The sequence below is a fragment of the Schistocerca cancellata genome, chromosome 1 (genome assembly GCF_023864275.1).
Source record: "Schistocerca cancellata isolate TAMUIC-IGC-003103 chromosome 1, iqSchCanc2.1, whole genome shotgun sequence".
Classification (NCBI taxonomy): Eukaryota; Metazoa; Arthropoda; class Insecta; order Orthoptera; family Acrididae; genus Schistocerca; species Schistocerca cancellata.
Window position 1 is genome coordinate 632793963 of NC_064626.1, and position 18463 is coordinate 632812425.

At 38.6% G+C, this 18463-nt stretch overlaps 1 protein-coding gene across 1 annotated transcript in view; it reads right to left on the bottom strand.

Moving 5' to 3' along the window:
- Positions 1-13295: 13295 nt before the first annotated feature.
- The window catches only part of LOC126183283 (DE-cadherin), a 624501-nt gene continuing 619333 nt past the window's right edge, over positions 13296-18463 (bottom strand). Inside the window, exon 26 of the mRNA XM_049925115.1 lies at positions 13296-17206. Coding sequence (XP_049781072.1) covers positions 17064-17206 — 143 coding nt within the window. The 3' untranslated portion in view covers positions 13296-17063. The remainder of the gene's footprint in view (positions 17207-18463) is intronic.

Below are 18463 nucleotides of genomic sequence, written 5' to 3' on the forward strand. Positions count from 1 at the left end.
GACTGCCTCATCCAGGCTGAGATGAGAGATATGATACTGCATGAAGAATTTGACAGAGCACTGAAAGACCTCAGTCAAAACAAGGCCCTGAGTAGACAACATTCCGTTAGAACTATTGATAGCCTTGGGAGAGCCAGCCATGACAAAACTCTCCCATCTAATGAGCAAGATGTATATCCTCAAACTTCAAGACAAATATAATAATTCCAAAGAAATCAGGTGCAGACAAGTGTGAAAAATCACTAAACTATCATCTTAATAAGTCACAGTTGCAAAATACTAACATGAATTTTTTACAGACTGATGAAAATACTAGTATGAGCCAACCTTGGTGAAGATCAGTTTGGATTCCGGAGAAATGTAGGAACCCATGAGGTAATACTGACTCTACAACTTCTCAAAGAAGATAGATTAATGAAAGGCAGGCATACATTTATAGCATTTGTAGACTTAGAGAAAGCTTTTGACAATTTTGAATGGAATACTCTCTTTGAAATTCTGGAGGTAGCAAGGATAAAATACAAGACTATTTACAACTTGTACAGAAACCAAACGGCAGTTATAAGAGCCAATGGGCATGAAAGGAAAGCAGTGGTTGAGACGGAAGTGATAGAGGGTTGTAGCCTATCCCTGATGTTATGTAGTCTGTATATTGAGTAAAAAGTAAAGGAAACCAAAGAAAAATTTGGAGTAGGAATTAAATTCCACAGAGAATAAATAAAAACTTTGAGGTTTGCGATAACATTGGAATCCTGTCACAGGCAGTAAAGGACTTGGCGGAGCAGTTGAGCGAAAGAGACAGTGCCTTGAAAGGAGGATATAAGGTGAACATCAACAAAAGCAGAACAAGGATAATTGAATACTGTCAAATTAAATCAGGTGATGCTGGGGAAACTGGACTAGGAAACAGGATACTTACAGTAGTAAGCAAGTTTTTTTTGTTTGGGCAGCAAAATAATTGATGATGGCTGAAGTAAAGAGGACATAAAATGTAGACTGTCAATGGCAAGAAAAGTATTTCTGAAATAGATAAATTGGTTAACACTGAATTTAGATTTAAGTGTTAGGAAGTCTTTTCAGAAGATATTTGTCTCATGTGCACGAGTTCATTTCGTAGAGAAGTGAAACATGGGCAGTAAAGAGTTCAGACAAGAGAATAAAAGCTTTTGAAATGTGTTTCTACAGAATAATGCTGAAGAATAGATGGGTACATCACATAACTAATGAGGAGGTACTGAACTGAATTGGGGAGAAAAGAAATTTATGGTACACCTTGACTATAGTCTGACCACAAATGATGGAGGTTTGCGCATGTAAAGGCACATATGGGAATAGCATTGTTGATGATTGTAAGCGACAGGTGCGGCACACGCATGTGCGTGCTTTCCGTTTGAAGGAAGCGTATATCCTGCAAATTATCTCGCTTACTTATGCAGATTTTACCACTTAACACCACCTTCAGCAATGACAACTCACAAGAAATCAAATATAAATTCACTAAACAACTCTCTACAATCATGTTTAATGGTCACGTTAGCTATGCCATTCATAGCAGAGCACTCTGAACACTACTGAATGCTCACTGGCTGTCGCAGTATGCATGTGCATGATGTAGGTGCGTAGAACAAGCCTACACTTGACCACTATTGTTAGTGATTCCAACTACAGAAGAAGGGATCAGTTGGTACGACACATTCTGAGATATCCAGAGATCACCAATTGAGTACTGGAGGGAAGCATGGTGGGTAAAAATTGTAGTAGGAGACCGGGGTAGTTACTCAGAGATGAAGAGGCTTGAACAGGATAGAGTAGCAAGGAGTGCTGCATCAAACCAGCACAACACCAACAACAACAACAGCCATAGCCACACTGCCAAGTACATCATGTATTGTAGACTAATTGAATTCAACTGTCATATTGGGACAGTGGATATTTATTTCATTATTGACTCTGAAGTTAGCAGCTGACTGCACCAAGTGCACATTTTCTAATTCAGCTCCCCATATCCCTTAATTGGCACGTAAATCTGATTTCAGTTATTGTAATTGAACTAAAGGAGAAGTGTTCTCTCGATGCTGTTAGTGGCATACTGTGATGGCGGGGCAGATATTTATTGTTACTGACCTCCAAATTTGGGGGCCAGGGGCCGCTAGCATGCACTCACAGTTGAAAACAATCCGCATATAGCCTCTGGCACTACTAACACAAAAAAAAAGAACCACACACACAAAGCTAATTTCAAGTCTGTAGTCAGAGTACAGAAGTGTTGAATATTTTTGGTTACAAACTTGCCTGAAAGTGTGTTAGAACTACATTCCTAATGTCGGCTGGACAGACGTTAACTGTTATTTGTACCATAGCCACAAGTGTCCTTACTTTAATGAGTTGATAACTGGTTTCAGTACAAGATCTATGCATCTATCGTTCTCATTATGTAGTAATAATAGATACTACCTTTATCTTAACTTCTCCCAGTCCTCACACAGGTGGCTTCCTCTCATCCTGCAGTCTGAGTGACCTGCCCCTTCTTTCTAACTTTCTATAGCCTGTCCGTCCATCCTTACTGCTGGAGAAATTCTGACTGGTGAGTATTCAAGTGCAACTTATTTAAGGTGCAGCATGAGAGTGCTTCTCTCAAACCGTTGAGATGATGATACACCATGTATCATCCAATTTGGCATGTCTGTATTCATGAAACTAATAAACTTCTGCAATGAATTTTACTTTTTGATCAATGGGAAACTCAAAAAGTTATTTTTCATAGATGTTCAATTTGCTCCCCTTGAGATGTACAGCATATATCAATGTGGTTTTCAAATTGATCCCACAGTGCAGCAAGCATGTGCACAGCTGCTGTTATGCGATGTCTCAATTCATTCATTGTTGTTGGTAATGGAGGCACATAAACAGAGTATTTTATACCCCCCCCCCCCCCCCCCAAGAAATAATCACTCACATTCATGTTCGGTGACCTTGGAGGGCAGTAATGTAAGGCTGAATCATTTGGTCCAGTGTGACCGAGCCATCATCCAGTAACCCTCTGATTTAAAAACTCCTGCACTTCCAGATGCCAATGTGGCAGTGCCCCATCTGATTGGTAAATGAAGTCATTTGAATCAATCTCCAACTGTGGGAAAATAAAGTTCTCAAGCATATCGAGATACGTACTTCCTCTAACAGTGTTCTCGGAAAAGGAAAATGGACCTACTCCTTTTCCTGTGAAACTACGCAAAACACATTAAATTTTGGACAGTCCCTCTCACATTACAACTTCATGTGGTTGTTCTGTACCCCATATTATCACACTATTATGGTTCACCTTTCCATTGAAATGGAATGTTGCCTCGTCACTAAACACAAAGTGTGGAAGAAAACTGTCATCCTCCATCTTGCCAAGAACAAAATTACATAACTCCAAATGTAGTTTGTCATCTTGACGAAAAGCTAGCAGTAGCTGAATTTTGTATGGTTTCATCTGTAAACGTCGATGCAGCACACACCAGATAGAGGTTGGAGGCATGTTGAGCTGTCGAGCTGCACAGCAAACGGATATCTGCTTATTCCTTGTGAAACTATGGCAGATACACTCAACGTCTGTGTCAGACACTTGGGGACAGCCCAGCAATTTGCCTTTACACAAACAACCTATTTCTTGGAATTGTTCATGCCACTGTCTAATACTCTGTTCTGTATGAGCAGCCACATCATACCTACTACAGAAGTCACACTGAACAGTCATTACTGACCCCCACTGCACAAAACGTAGAACACAACTTGCTTTCTGTTGTCCAGACACCATTTTTATTAGAACTGAAGTGGACACACACTGCTGCTACATAGTGGGAACTGTGTAAAACTTGAGTGTTTGCTTTTTCCAACATCATGTTGTTCACACACAACTAAACTCACTCTAATACAGTCCTCAGTAGTCTGGTCTCTCAGTAATTTTTGTGCAAAATAAGTTGACACTCAGCGCAGTGGTGGCTGATGGAAATGACTGTAAAGGCATTTACAGTCACTGCCATCAGCCGCTGCACCAAGTGTCAAGTTTGTGGGACTAGTAGTCAGGCCCATATCCAAAATGACACACAACAACAAATTATTATGTGCAACAATGTTGCTAGTGAATTACAATGCTATACTTATTTGAAATTATGGCAGTCTTCACAGTTCAGTATCGTGTCTTCTAAAAGGAAACATGTCACACTATGCCTTGCAGATCATGTATCTTTGGATTTAATAAAGTACATCTGACACCTCAATAATCCAGCATTTCTGCAAATCTGGGACCCATATGTGCAAGGAATGGCCAAATTAGTAAGGGTCTAGTGTAGTTCCACCTTCTGCCATTAGGTAAAAATACAGTCAGTATGTGGTGTGGATGCAGGAAAATGGGATGAATGATCAAATACATGATAACAGTGGCTCTGGAAATTTATTAGTATATTGTCACAATTTACAGTGTGTGTTCAATATGGTCTCCAAACTCAGCAACATGTTACAACCATAACATAGCATGGTCAATAGTTGCTCACAGAATATCCAGTGCACTAAGAGTGATATGTCATCATATGCTATGTTTTGGGTGAGCCCTGGTAGACACGATCTTTCAGATATCCCCACAATTTGAAGTCACATGGATTTAGGTCAGTGGATCTGGAAGGCCGCACATCTTGATATTGTGTAGTGATGATGCTGCCATTACCAAGAAGCAACTCTTTCACCTGGAAAGCAACATGTGGTGTTGCGCCATCTTGCATGAAAATAGTGATGTGGATTCAGTTGTTCTCTTACGAAGGTGAAATCATGCTCTGCACAATGAGGTCACAATGTAACATGCAGATGTCACTGTAACCTAACAGGTCTGAAAGGTGTCATCTCATCGAAGAAAAATGGACTGAGAATGAAGGAGCTTGTGAAACCACACCACAAAATCACAGATGATGATTGCAGTGGATATTCCAGCACACCATGTGAACATATGTGACAGTTCTGTGCATTCATGACTTTGTGTCAGAGTAAACTGTGACTTGTCCATCCAGAGAATATTCCATAGCCACGTCACCCACCTCCGTGCATGCCAAGAAACGAAGTGCAAAGACATGGTGTTGTAATCTATCTCGGGGCTTCATTTTGAATCTTTTAGGATACCAGTGTAAAATGCAATACAAAATCTTTTGAACTGTTGACCAGGCGAGAGAGAATTCCCATAACACAGTAATGGCTACAGAATTTGAAATGTTCTGCATGGCCAGTTATACCTACAGCAAATTCATCAAAAAACTGCTATGGGAATTGGTCATCTACCTCTCTCTGTTGCACCACTTAATTCACTCATTTCTTCAAATTTCTGTATTATATTCTTTAGCCTATTTATTAATATGGGACCTCTTCATAGCTGTTTATTTCAGCCATATTTCTGTAATATAGTGGTGCTACTGCTACCATTCCGATAAACTAACTTTACCAGCAGTGCATGGTCTTTCTTCTCAACAGCCAATTTGTTTCATATAGCACACTTCAACCTTCTTAACCCTTTACATCAACAGTCACTTCAGGAAAGAAATCAACACACTTCACCAAACAACAAATGGCATATTGATGTCAAAAAGGAAATATTTCACATGCTGACTGTTTGCATTGCCATATTTTTCACCTGGTGACATTATTTTTATCCAGCATACTCCCAGAGCACAATCATTAATGAATATACATACAGAGTTTCAGCATCCTGTGATGTATACAGCCCCCACCACACAGAACACAGTTTGATTACAACCACTGAGTATGTTTTCATTTCTAAAATCAACAACCATATAAATTGATTGTTAGTCACCACATAGACAAGGTGCTGAATCACAGCCAATAACAATGATGGAAAAAGAGCAAGCCAGAAGTGTTCAGCTTTCAGACTACAACACACACACACACACACACACACACACACACACACACACACACACACACACACAAAAAAAACCACTAAGCCCCAACTGCAATTACACCTGCTGTGGGCAGCAATCTAGATGAGGATGACAGTGAGGGTATCAGAGGAGAAGGGGGGAAGGTAGTAGGTTAAGGGTGGGGGAAGACGCTAGTGCTGCCTGTGGGAGAGTGCAAGGACGTAATGGGGACAGGATAGGGCTGCTAGGTGCTGTTGGGTTTATGTGCTTCCTAAAGTACATCAACCCAACCACCCATGTCACCCTATTGTGGCCGATTAGTGTGTCCCTACAGAGAGAAGCTCTGCCCTTGTGGACCACCACCTTCAGCCTATTACCCATAACCTGACCACCAACAAAAAGACACCAACCACTTCTTTCATGTCTCTCCTCAGTTCTACTTCCTTTACCACCCAGCCCACTACTTGTCACTGTTGATGTCATCTCCCTCAAGCAAGGTGTATACATGGACAAGGAAAAAAAATTCCCGGATTTCTCATTTGAAAATATACTTTCTCCCAGGTGAAAATACATTCTTCTGAATGTTTATGGCTCTATACGTCGACGTAGAATTTCCCGACACTTTAGAAAACGAAACTTGGGAGAGGGGGGGGGGTGGGGGGGGGGGGGGGGGGACATTTTGGAAAGATCTTTGATGTGCAGCAGCAACATGTACGCTGCATATTTTTGTGTTACAAAGATACAAATTCGAAATTTCACTAAACACCGAATGTCACTTTCCAAGGAATTGAAATCGAGATTGGGGCGCGCTTTTGTAAGCCAGTCATAGCTCTTGCCATGTGATCTTGCCAGCTGGTGACAGCATAGGACACGTGATGTAGTCAGCCAATAGCAAGATCACTCTTAAATAACGCGAACAAACAAATGAGAAAAGTTGATGGTTTAAATTAATATACATAGTGTTGCTACAAGAAAAACAGAGGTTTCACATACAATCGTATGTGTCTAAGATTAATAAGCTGCAAGAGAAGCTAAGCTTCCACATATAATGTTGATATTTTTTGCGCATGTTACACTTCAAGATATATCCCACAAATGTGCCAGTAAAATTTTTAATAACGACGTAAATGTCTGATCATCTGGGCTCGAAATTCTTCTAGATGGTCGTCCTCAAAGAGTTGCTTTTTAATTGAGAGTCAAACGCTCTGTGATTTAAGAAATTCATCGTACATTCTCGCATATAGTTCATCTTGTGTAAAAGGAAATTTGCTTTGAAAGTAATGCTTTTCAAACCACCATCCGCAATGTTTTCCTGTGACCTGTTAGAAACTGATTCGTTTCAGCAGTTGCCAGAGAGCGCCAGATAACAGGCGCCACCACTCTTGGGCAGCTACAGTGACACAGGAAGCCCATATGTTCGTACGTGTAAAACATTAAAAGATCTTGTACTACGTCACACAAGAAACAAGACATCAGAGGACACTTCAAGTTCATCGGAATTTTGTGAACCACACTATAATGCATAATTGGGCTTAAAGTGCACATTCGTATGTCCAGATTCGGATGTAAATTTTCTTGAGTACCAGTACTGTATTATCCTATGTTTGGTTCTTTATTATGGCATAATGCCATGTGAGCTAGAAGATGGAAAACGTGAGCTTGAAATGCAGCGAACAGTTGAAACTAGCCAACAGTGTGAAATTAAACACTTCGTTTCAAATAAATTGACTGCTTCAGCACAAAAGATTAATAAAAGCCAAATCTCTTCAGCAAAGCGACAAAAAGGTGATTAATGCTTGACTGTCAGAAAGGTAAAAACAAAACCTGAAAATAATAACATATTTTAGCCTTCTGTAATTATGTGAACGTATTTTAATTCATTTGATAGCTCCTGGCCACAGAAATCCATTTTGTTTTCATTTGATGTGAGAGTAATAAATGAAGAGGAAATAGCAAAATCACTAAACGTAAAAACACGTCACGTGGAGACTACCCACTTCCCCACAACTCAGACTGCTCTGTGCATCAGCCCCGGATCTACGATATTTCCGAACTGGGGCAATACTAGATAGTGGCGCCCAACCACACGTCTGTAGCCAGAAGCGGGAGAAGGTAACCCATACGCAACTCAACTGCACATGCACAACAGCCGGTCCGTGACTGCTCAAACAAATCTAATGTCAACAGCTGTCACGTCATGCTCATCGGAGGCAATTTGTCGTTTCATTGCGTAGTCTTTCTAAAGCCTTTGACACACATTGCTGTTGGCAGACACCTGTATGAGCACTATGTTTTGTTGTTGTATATGGCAGATTTCCTTTGCGACTTAAGTTTTATTTTCGTTTTTTCTTCCTCTTGTTAATGTTATGTTGCTGCAGTATCATCCTGCAGATGCAGGATACAGTAATATCCTTTGTTGGAGTATTGGTTGCTAACCTATCCATGGGCCATTTACAGGAATCCTTCCAAACCAGCCAGTAAACTAAACATTTCAACCTCATTTAGACTGAGTGATGACATCTTCACAAACTGGACTGAGGATGAGGACACCTTATCCCCATCCCTCCAGAACCTCAACACATTCTCCTGCCATTTGCTTCATCTGTCGTCCTCAGCCCAACAAGCCACCTGCCTCATCTAAATCAAACCTACCAACCACCAACAATGTCTCCAATGTGACAGTTCTCACACATTCCACACCAAGAAGTCCCTTCCATATGACCTGTTCATCCATGGTCATCACATTCGTACTGATGAGCAGTCACTTCAAAAATGCGAAAGGTGTTATTCTGCCACCCACCCAACACATGCAGTATCCTTGTCCATCCTTGCTCTCAACCCCTTGCCTTATGTCTTACAACCCTGCAAATCCACCTAGATGCAAGGTGTCTCCTATACTTCCTCCCACTACCACCAAATCCAGTCCTGTCACAGGCATCTCTAAACTGGTCAAAGGCAGAGCCACCTGTGAAAGCAACCATCTACAAACTCTGCTGCAACTACAGTGCCACAATCAATGTGGGCATGACTACTAAAAAGGTGTCTGTCTGCATGAATGGCTATTGCCATACTGTGGCCAAGAAACAGTATGCTCCCAAACATGATGTGTTTCACTTTATCAACTGCTTCACAGCCTGTGCCATATGGATTCTTCCTACCATCATCAGCCTTTCTTAACTACAAAGTGGGAATCATTTCCTAAACTTCCTGGCCTCATCCTTTGCTATGCTCTGTTCAGCATAAGAATAAACCTGATGTAAACAAAACACAAATGTGATGATTGGTCAGAAGCTGTAGCACACATACACTGGTGGTGTTACACTCTTGGAAGGAGGCCCTTCTTATGTATTAGATATCTTATTACAAAGTTACATTAAATGAAACTTTCAAATATTTTAATGTATTAACAGCCATAAAAATCTTTCTTAATCATGTACAATCTGCACTGTTTTTCTCCGAGTGTCGTGCTGTTAATACACAGTATGAAAATACTCCATAGGGAAACACACGTGTGGAACACAGTTAAAAAGTGCCAAAATAGTTTGTTCTTAATATAAATTCTTAGTTATCAGTATCTGCATTACTGACATTAAATAGAGTTTATCATTGTTACAGAATGTCATTTCAAAAGAAACTTTCCAGAGCTGCATGGCAATGTGAAAATACTGGTTGGACAAATGTGAGAATAACAACTTCACTATCTGGGTAGTGCTTTTTGTATGCATTACTGATCATCTGAGACAATCTTATTATGGACTGCAAATCTCACGTCGTTTAATGGGAGTCTGCATACTACACATGTTCTTCCAGAATGATACTTTTAATATGAAGTGGATTGTGCACTGTCATGAACTTTACTGATTGTAAAGCAGCACAAACAGAGACACAAAACTTGAGCAGAAATCTTTTGTGTGTGTTGTTATACTAGCTGAGCCTATAGAACATGTTCCAGAATTGATCCACAAGAATGCAGCAGTGTGTCAGCTGATGGAGCACACTTAACAGCTCTGTTGTTTCAGTTGCAGCTGGCTTACAGTTTCAACCACGCACAAATATTTGTTGATTTTTGTATTCAGACCTATTAAACAGGTTTCAGAAACATAAATTTTTAACAAATCTGTGCAAAATTTTGAAGAACAGGGCTTCTGATAAGTTTTTTAAGTAATGTAGTATGCAAAACTGATCCTCTGTCTGTTAGATTGTAAAAATGTTAACCAACACATGGAAAACATTAATGTAGAGTGCAGGAGATACAAACCTAACCCTTATGAGAGGAGCATATCATTGCACAGCAATGTACGTACTGCTTTCAGTGTACCCATGGCATGTCAGGAGATTATTAAGCATTTATAGTTGAGTTTATAAAACATTGCCAATAGGAAGTTAGGAAACATTTTGCATCTGCTTTGCTCTTCAACAAGAGGAGAGTGTTCCTTATAAGAAAATGATTTACCTTCAGGTATCAAAGTTCAGGCAAATTGATTCTGCATTGAAATATAAATCTCCTGGTCATCCTCCTGCTGCAATAGGACTGGGAAATGTGATAGTCATGAAGGCTTTGATTGAGAAATGCACATTGGCATTAAAATTATCTAACAGAAGTGTGAGAACTCTGCAGAGAGATTTGTGAATACATCTCCACAAAGAAGAGATTTGTGTGTGTGTGTGTGTGTGTGTGTGTGTGTGTGTGTGTGTGTGTGTGTGTGTTCAAATCTTAGAAGGTTCGGCGCACTAAACATGCACAACTCCTGACACTGGCTCCAGATTGATCTATGGAACCAACATGCAGCATAAAATACCGTAGTGAAAGTGTACTTTGCCTTTTTAATTTTGGTATGTTGAGTTCACACATTTTTGTCAATTACAGTGAACAGCATTATTTACTCTGTAAATAGTCTTCACTGGTTTGCTACCAGATCATGCGCAAATTCCACAATATTTCCTCAGAGCGACTGTCCGACGTCTTCAGGTGGTTCAACCTTTCTGGTGGCTAGGTACAACTGACAGTATCCGCCCCATTTCTCGAACATACTCATGAAGTGATCCAACAGGTAGGATCCAGAGAAAGACTGTGGAACTCATCAGGAAGAGCTCGATTCCAGCAAAAGTCACAAAGGATTTGAGTCAACAGGCTTCAGTTCCTCCTAGACTTATGGCCTACCCAAGATCCATAAGAATGGGGTTCCTCTCTGCCACATTGGAAGTAACATAGGAGCACCTACTTATTTTGTTGCCAAATATGTGACCTCACTATTGGGGCCTCTTGTAGGCAAGTGCGACCATCACATTCGAAACTCTGAAGATTTCATAGGTCACCTGAAAACTCTTAGATTGCAATCATCAGATCTGTTAGTAAGTTTCGATGTTGTGTCTTTATTTACAAAGGTGCCCTAACAGGACTCTTTGGAGATCATTAGCAACAAGTTTGAGGAAGAGATAGTATCATTATTTAAACACGTGCTTACTTCAACATACTTCTTATTTCATGACCAATATTTTGAACAAGTGGACAGTGTCGCCATGGGAAGCCCTATATCTCCTGTGGTGGCCAATTATTTTATGGAGGGCTTTGAAGAAAAAGCACTACAGTCAGCCACTCTCAAACCCTCTTGTTTTCTGCTGCAGTATGTGGATGATACATTTGTGATGTGGCCACATGGACTATGTTTCTTCAGCATCTGAATTCACTCCATTCGAATATAAAATTCACAATGGAAGTGGAAAAAGATGGTACTTTACCTTTTATGGTGTTTTGGTACAAAAGAAAGCAGATGGAACCTTGGGACACAGCGTCTACCACAAGTCAACACATACAGATCTATATCTGCAGGCCACAAGCTGCCATCATCCTGCACAATGCGGTAGTGCATTATGTACATTAGTTCATAGAGCACATGTGGTACCTGACCCTGTAAGCCTGTCGAGTGAAATACAACATTTGAAGACAGTGTTCCGACAAAACAGTTACTCTGAGAGACAGATACATAATGCATTCAAGCCCGGGCGAGTTCAATCTATGGAGCAGAATGAAGATACAGCTTCGGCCTCTGTGCTGTATTTTGGTGCCATGTCATCAAGAATCTGAAGAGTCCACGGAAGATATGGAATTACGTGTGTTTTTCAAGCATCTGCAAAACTGAGAAACCTGTCGGGTTCAGTTAAGGATGACCTTGTCCTGAAGAAATGTGGTGTATACAAGATGCCTTGTCAATGTGGGGCAGCGTATATAGGCCAGACATGCCGCACGGTACAAGAATGCTGCGATGAACATCAGCATCATTCACGCCATTGTCAACTAAAAAAGTCAGCAACTGTGGAACACTGTCTGAATACACGACATCAGATGATTTATGAAAAGACAGAAGTTTTATCCCCAGCATTATCTTTCCGAGAATCAAGATTCTTTGATAGCAGGCCCATCATAATGTTGGTACGGCTGTTGCTGAGTAACATCTGGCTGCACTGTTGGCAAACACAGCATACAGCACACGCGCAGGTGAGCCTCGCTGCTATTTTCGGCAGAGGGAGTTTGAATATGGCACCATCTATCTGCAAATCATTGCGCATGTGCAATTTCTGTGCCCGCGCATTCTTCGCAGGCGCGTTCAAAAAATGGGGCGTCAACGTGTGGATACCGTCAGTAGTACCTAGCCACCAGCAAGGTTGAACCACCTGAAGATATCACACAGTTGTTCTGAGGAAATATTGTGGAATTTGCACAAAATGATGCGGCAGCAATCCGTGAAGACTATTTACAACACATCCGCTGGGAAAGCTTGAAGAATCACAGTATTTATTCTGTTAATAACATTTCCAGCCCACTTTAAGTAACAATCATTATGACCATGGTGCTGAAGACGTATTGCTTCAGCAAGATCATGCAACAGATCCCACATATTGCGGCTACCTTTAACTTTTGAGAGAAATATTTCCTAGGCATGTTTGTCTGGTGGGGATTTTGTTGCCCATATTTGCATCTCCCCCCCCCCCCCCCCCACGCCTCCCCTCCAGGAACTTTTTCTATGAGGTGGATGGGAAGGGTTTATCTCAAAGTACAGGTATACAATGTACCCAAAGGAGACAGTACCACAAACAGTTGCAACTTGTACACCTCAAAAGGCTCTTAAGTGCATGAATAACAATTGAGATGAATTAAATTAGCCTATCAATTTCATGGCCAGGAATGGAATGTCATTTTGTTAAAAATGTGTTGACATAAATGGCATTCTCTGTACTTCTCAAAATGGAAGTCATGTTTTTTATGGTATTTATTAGCTTTCCAAATGAAGGATTTCTTTCTGCTGCTTCCTGTAGAACTACACTTTTGATGGAGAACAGTAATATTTTTGAGTAAAATAAATGGAGAGGGATGTGTAAAACAGAAAAGAAAACTACAAATCACAATGACTTATTATTACAGTACTAAAATAAATGCATTAATGAGACAGGCCATTGTATAAGGCAATTTACAATATGCACACTTTTTTTTAAATATACATGAAAAACATTCAGAGTTATGTGACAATAGTACAAAATATGGGACAACTGTAGGACAATTTGCAGTCACGCTTATTACAAAAACAATGCGTTCGTGAATTTCCTTTACACTACTGCGTGCCATATCGCTGATTACACAGGAAGATACTGCAATATTAGCAGCAAGACAAACTTCACAACTCTTATTTATCAAAACATTTACAGTATAAAATACTCACACTCAGGTCAGTTGTAAACAAGTCTGGCATTCTTCTAACACACACACACACACACACACACACACACACACACACACACACACACACACACACACACACACAAAATGTTAAATCTGAATACCCATATACACACACAACATGAGATCTGGACTGTTAGCACTGACAGTTTGGCCCCTATAATGCTAATGTGTTTTCATAAGTATGATGTGTGAATTTTTTGTCCAAATTTCTTCTCTCTCCATGCACTGACAGGTGAAAGACAGCCAGGTTTTAAAAAGCTGTTAAAATGTGGTATTACAAGTGGAAACTTACAACTAGAGCAAGTTCTCTGTGTATGCATCAATATTCAAAAGACAAAGAACATATTCTCTGCAGATGGCACTGGCTTACATCTTAAGACTTAAAATATAAATCGCATTTAGATTAAATTAAAATACATCTGCCAAATTCAGAACTGAACCACAATTTCCAGTGAAGTACAACTTGTATGACCTACAACAAAACTGCAATCTATTTGATGGGAAAGTACAACTTAAAACAATAACAACAAGGTAGTAAATCAGTTTCACTTTTTTTTAAATAGTACATAAAATCATCATATATATATATAACGTGTGTCAGTCCTTTCCATTGGAATGTACGTACAATTAAATGCTGGAAAATTTGACAGAAGTTCCTGACATATGTTTTAAATTAATTCACTGTTAGTAGCTGAAAACACTACTTTACTTGGTAAAATTTACTTTCTCTGCAACAAGCAGAATTGTGTATTAAGATTCAAGTCAACTGATTCAAAAGTACAGTCAACTAATTACAGGCACCTGAACTAGTTCAAAAATAATTTCTCACAAAAGCAGTTATTAATTTTACTTGTTTTACTGTGTTCAGATGTAATATTTCAACAATTTTTGCCATAGTAACTGTCACCATCATCATAATAATAATACTATATTTATACCAAGTTGCAACAAATTAGTGAATGTAAATATTTGTACTCAAATTAGAATTCTTGCAGAAAAATATCAATAAACATTGCCCACATTTTTACCAAAATAACTCAATGAATTAGTGTGATCCTGAAAGTACATTATTAGAATACTCAATTTAGTACTTAACATCCCTGTTTATTACAATATACAACAGTAACATGCCTTTGAATTAAAAATAACAGTAACTTATTGATTCTTTTACTTTCGAAATTCTGCCTGTAGGTAACTGATTACATTCCATTTTTTCCTCTCAATTATGTCAAAGTTAGTTGGAGCAACCATTTAAAAAAAAATTAATTACTGCCCACAAATATAGTTTTAAAGCATATATTTAAATTTTTGGTATCATCACACAACTTCCATTAAAAAAATTGCAAGTGCACACAAATATATGCTGCACGATATGCTGTGACTGTGTATGCTAAACTATCATATGTAGAAACAATAGTTAAATTCTACAGGCCTTTTTATACTAATTATTATGAATGACAAAGCCATACACAAATTCCGGTAACAATCAAAAACTCACAACACTTGTGGCCTTCTTTTCACTTGTCAATGTAATAATTATCATATTTTTCAGTTTATAAGGTGCTTCATTGAAAATGTGAATTATCATGGGCATACTTTAATTCACAGAACCTTGTATTCTAATGTCTGTTTACAAACTTATGCCCTCATAAAAATTTTCAGAGTTGTCTTGTAATCACAGACTCAGTCAATCAATCAATCAGTCTCTCTCTCTCTCTCTCTCTCTCTCTCTCTCTCTCTCTCTCTCTCTCTCTCTCTCACATGATAGTTTTTTACCTTTCTTCAGTAGAAAATGAAATTATGAACTGCTGCATGATATTTCTTATCCAGCCTGTCTCAAAGCTAGTAAAAGGCACATAGCAATATTTTACTTTGTGAGAATCTTAACAATTACTCCAGAACTACCTAGACAACAGAGTGAGGAAACATATGCATTACAAATGTAACACGTATCAGTTGTTCATCACTTGCAAACATAGTACTGACACAATGAAACAATACCAGGCATTATTCTGGGAAAAAGTGTATTTTACCCAACACATGAATTCAGACTTCTTACAAAGGCCTTTTTTTCCGCTGTGAAAGTACTGATGACAGGGAAATCATTCACTTGATTTTGAATTTCCAGAGCAATAATTTTCTTCACTGTTATAAACTTGACCGTTGCAGTATTTCTCCCCACAGTAATACAAAGGATAGTACTTCACTAACAATGTCTTAAAAAATCTTCTAGAGTGTTCAAACTAGTCCACATCTCTTTTTATGCATGTTTATGACAGGACTGTACAGTCACTGTGAATCTGAAATGTATGAAACCTTTTAAAGATACCTTCAAGTTACCTGTCACATTTCTTTGGTATGCAAATGAACATCACATGCTACTGATTAACACTCCATACTATTAAAAAAATCACAGTATCGTCTTCCGGTTTAAGTACAATAGAACACTTTCACACAGCAAATATGATAAATTCAACTTTTTATCAAAGCATACAGCATTCTAACTAATATTTCAATATAAAATACTGTTTTCAGTCAAACAAAATTTACCGAATCTTGTGCCTTAAATACTATTACTTCCTAACATAAAAGTTTGTAATTTGTGTCATCACAGTCAGTTCAGCTGCATTAATCCTCATTCATTAAATAAATTAATAAAGCATTCAATCTATGGAATGATCACAAAATAAATCTGATGTGGCTGTGCACAACAGCATTAAATACAAATATATTTTCCTAATATCGCCTGTAAACATAAAAACAAGAACAAACCTTCAAGTCCAACATTCACAGAAACTTCTTCAATACTTGAGTACACTTGACTTTTCTTTTTTTTTTTTTAGTTTAACAACACTGTTTCACAACTGAGTCTCACAGTCAAGTGTTCTACACATGTACTTTAACTGTCTTACATAGGACAATGAAGATTTGAGTTGTGCAGTTAACATAATTATATGGAATGTTTACAAGCAAAATCTGCTGCTAGCTTTTGGATTACTTTCTGCAGCGACATCCCAGTAACACAAATGATGTAACATTTAAAAATAACAACCATTATTCCACAGCAGTTTTGCCCTCATATTTCACAAGTAATAAACCGCAATTACTTACTATTTGGCACTTCATTCAATGTACCCGACACTTCTCATCATTTGTTTCTTCTTATGCATCAGACGTTAAAACATGCAATCTGTTATTGCACAAGTAGTATATAATTTATAACACAGAAAGTTTATGTTAGTTATCACTGAAATGATATGTCATTTCAGTACAACTGCAGCACCATAGAGGATGCTTGTCAGTCTTGATAAAAACTACCGGCTGGCCCTTGTTTACCACCAGCTTCTGAAGTTCACTGGAGCTTGCTGCCATACAGTTGCACCCATGGTCCCTACTAGCTGTGCCAGCCAGTACAAATCCCTGTTTCAGCACCACGATTCTGATGCAGGATTGTGGAAAGTATCATCTTCCTCATCACTAGGCTCTTCGCCATACATATCAGCCAATTTACGGAAACGAGGGCCGAAGCTGGAGAGATAGTCAAAATCGAGGTCGCCATCATCTGTGCCTGTAATATCCAGAAAGGCATTAACACAAATCATTGTCACACCATTAAATCAATTATAAGGTTACTATGAAGAGCAACAAAATGAATGATGTTGGTATTTCTCAGTAATACATTCAACTGTACAGCTGCAATAACTGCTGCTGTTGGATAAATAACACGAACATTTTAACAAATAAGCATTTAGACCAGTCAATGGACAGTCATTCATTCATACAAAGAGTTCTAGAGTTGACAAACTGATCCTAACTTTAAAACATGAATATGTTCCCAATTTCATTAACAATTATCTGTCATTTATCTACTATATTCTGTCTGTGTTTGCACAGGCTGGTTTCTCAATTACACAGGATAATTGCTGTCTCTCTTCCACTGTTTGCTGAACATTTGTGTAAGTTCACTAATCCAGTAAACTCTTGCTAATCTGAACCTCAACATATCAAATTTCTTAGTAAATCTAACTCATTATATGGCCCCTACAAACAACCTCTGTAAATCAAATAAATGCCACATATTTCGTTACACTTGAGAAATAGAAGCAATTGTCCACACAGAGTGATGCTCCAAACATGCTGTAACTTTAAATTGGTGACTAACACTTGGCAACTGAACTGTGTCATCATTCAACTCTTCCTGATACTACGTTGTTTACTGAATGACACATAGTACACTAGAGCACAGTACATAAACCTCTTGTACTATGACTTCAAATTCGTCAAAGTGTTTGATTCCAATAGAAAAGAAGTAGGTTTTTGAGGCCATGGGCTGCAGTGGAAAACAAAAGTATGCAGAGAAAAACAAAAGTATGCAGAGAAAAACAAAAGTATGCAGAGAAAAACAAAAGTATGCAGAGAAAAACAAAAGTATGCAGAGAAAAACAAAAGTATGCAGAGAAAAACAAAAGTGTGCAGAGAAAAACAAAAGTGTGCAGAGAAAAACAAAAGTATGCAGAGAAAAACAAAAGTATGCAGAGAAAAACAAAAGTATGCAGAGAAAAACAAAAGTATGCAGAGAAAAACAAAAGTATGCAGAGAAAAACAAAAGTATGCAGAGAAAAACAAAAGTATGCAGAGAAAAACAAAAGTATGCAGAGAAAAACAAAAGTGTGCAGAGAAAAACAAAAGTGTGCAGAGAAAAACAAAAGTATGCAGAGAAAAACAAAAGTATGCAGAGAAAAACAAAAGTATGCAGAGAAAAACAAAAGTATGCAGAGAAAAACAAAAGTAAGCAGTGAAAACTTTTGGGATGCTACCATCCACA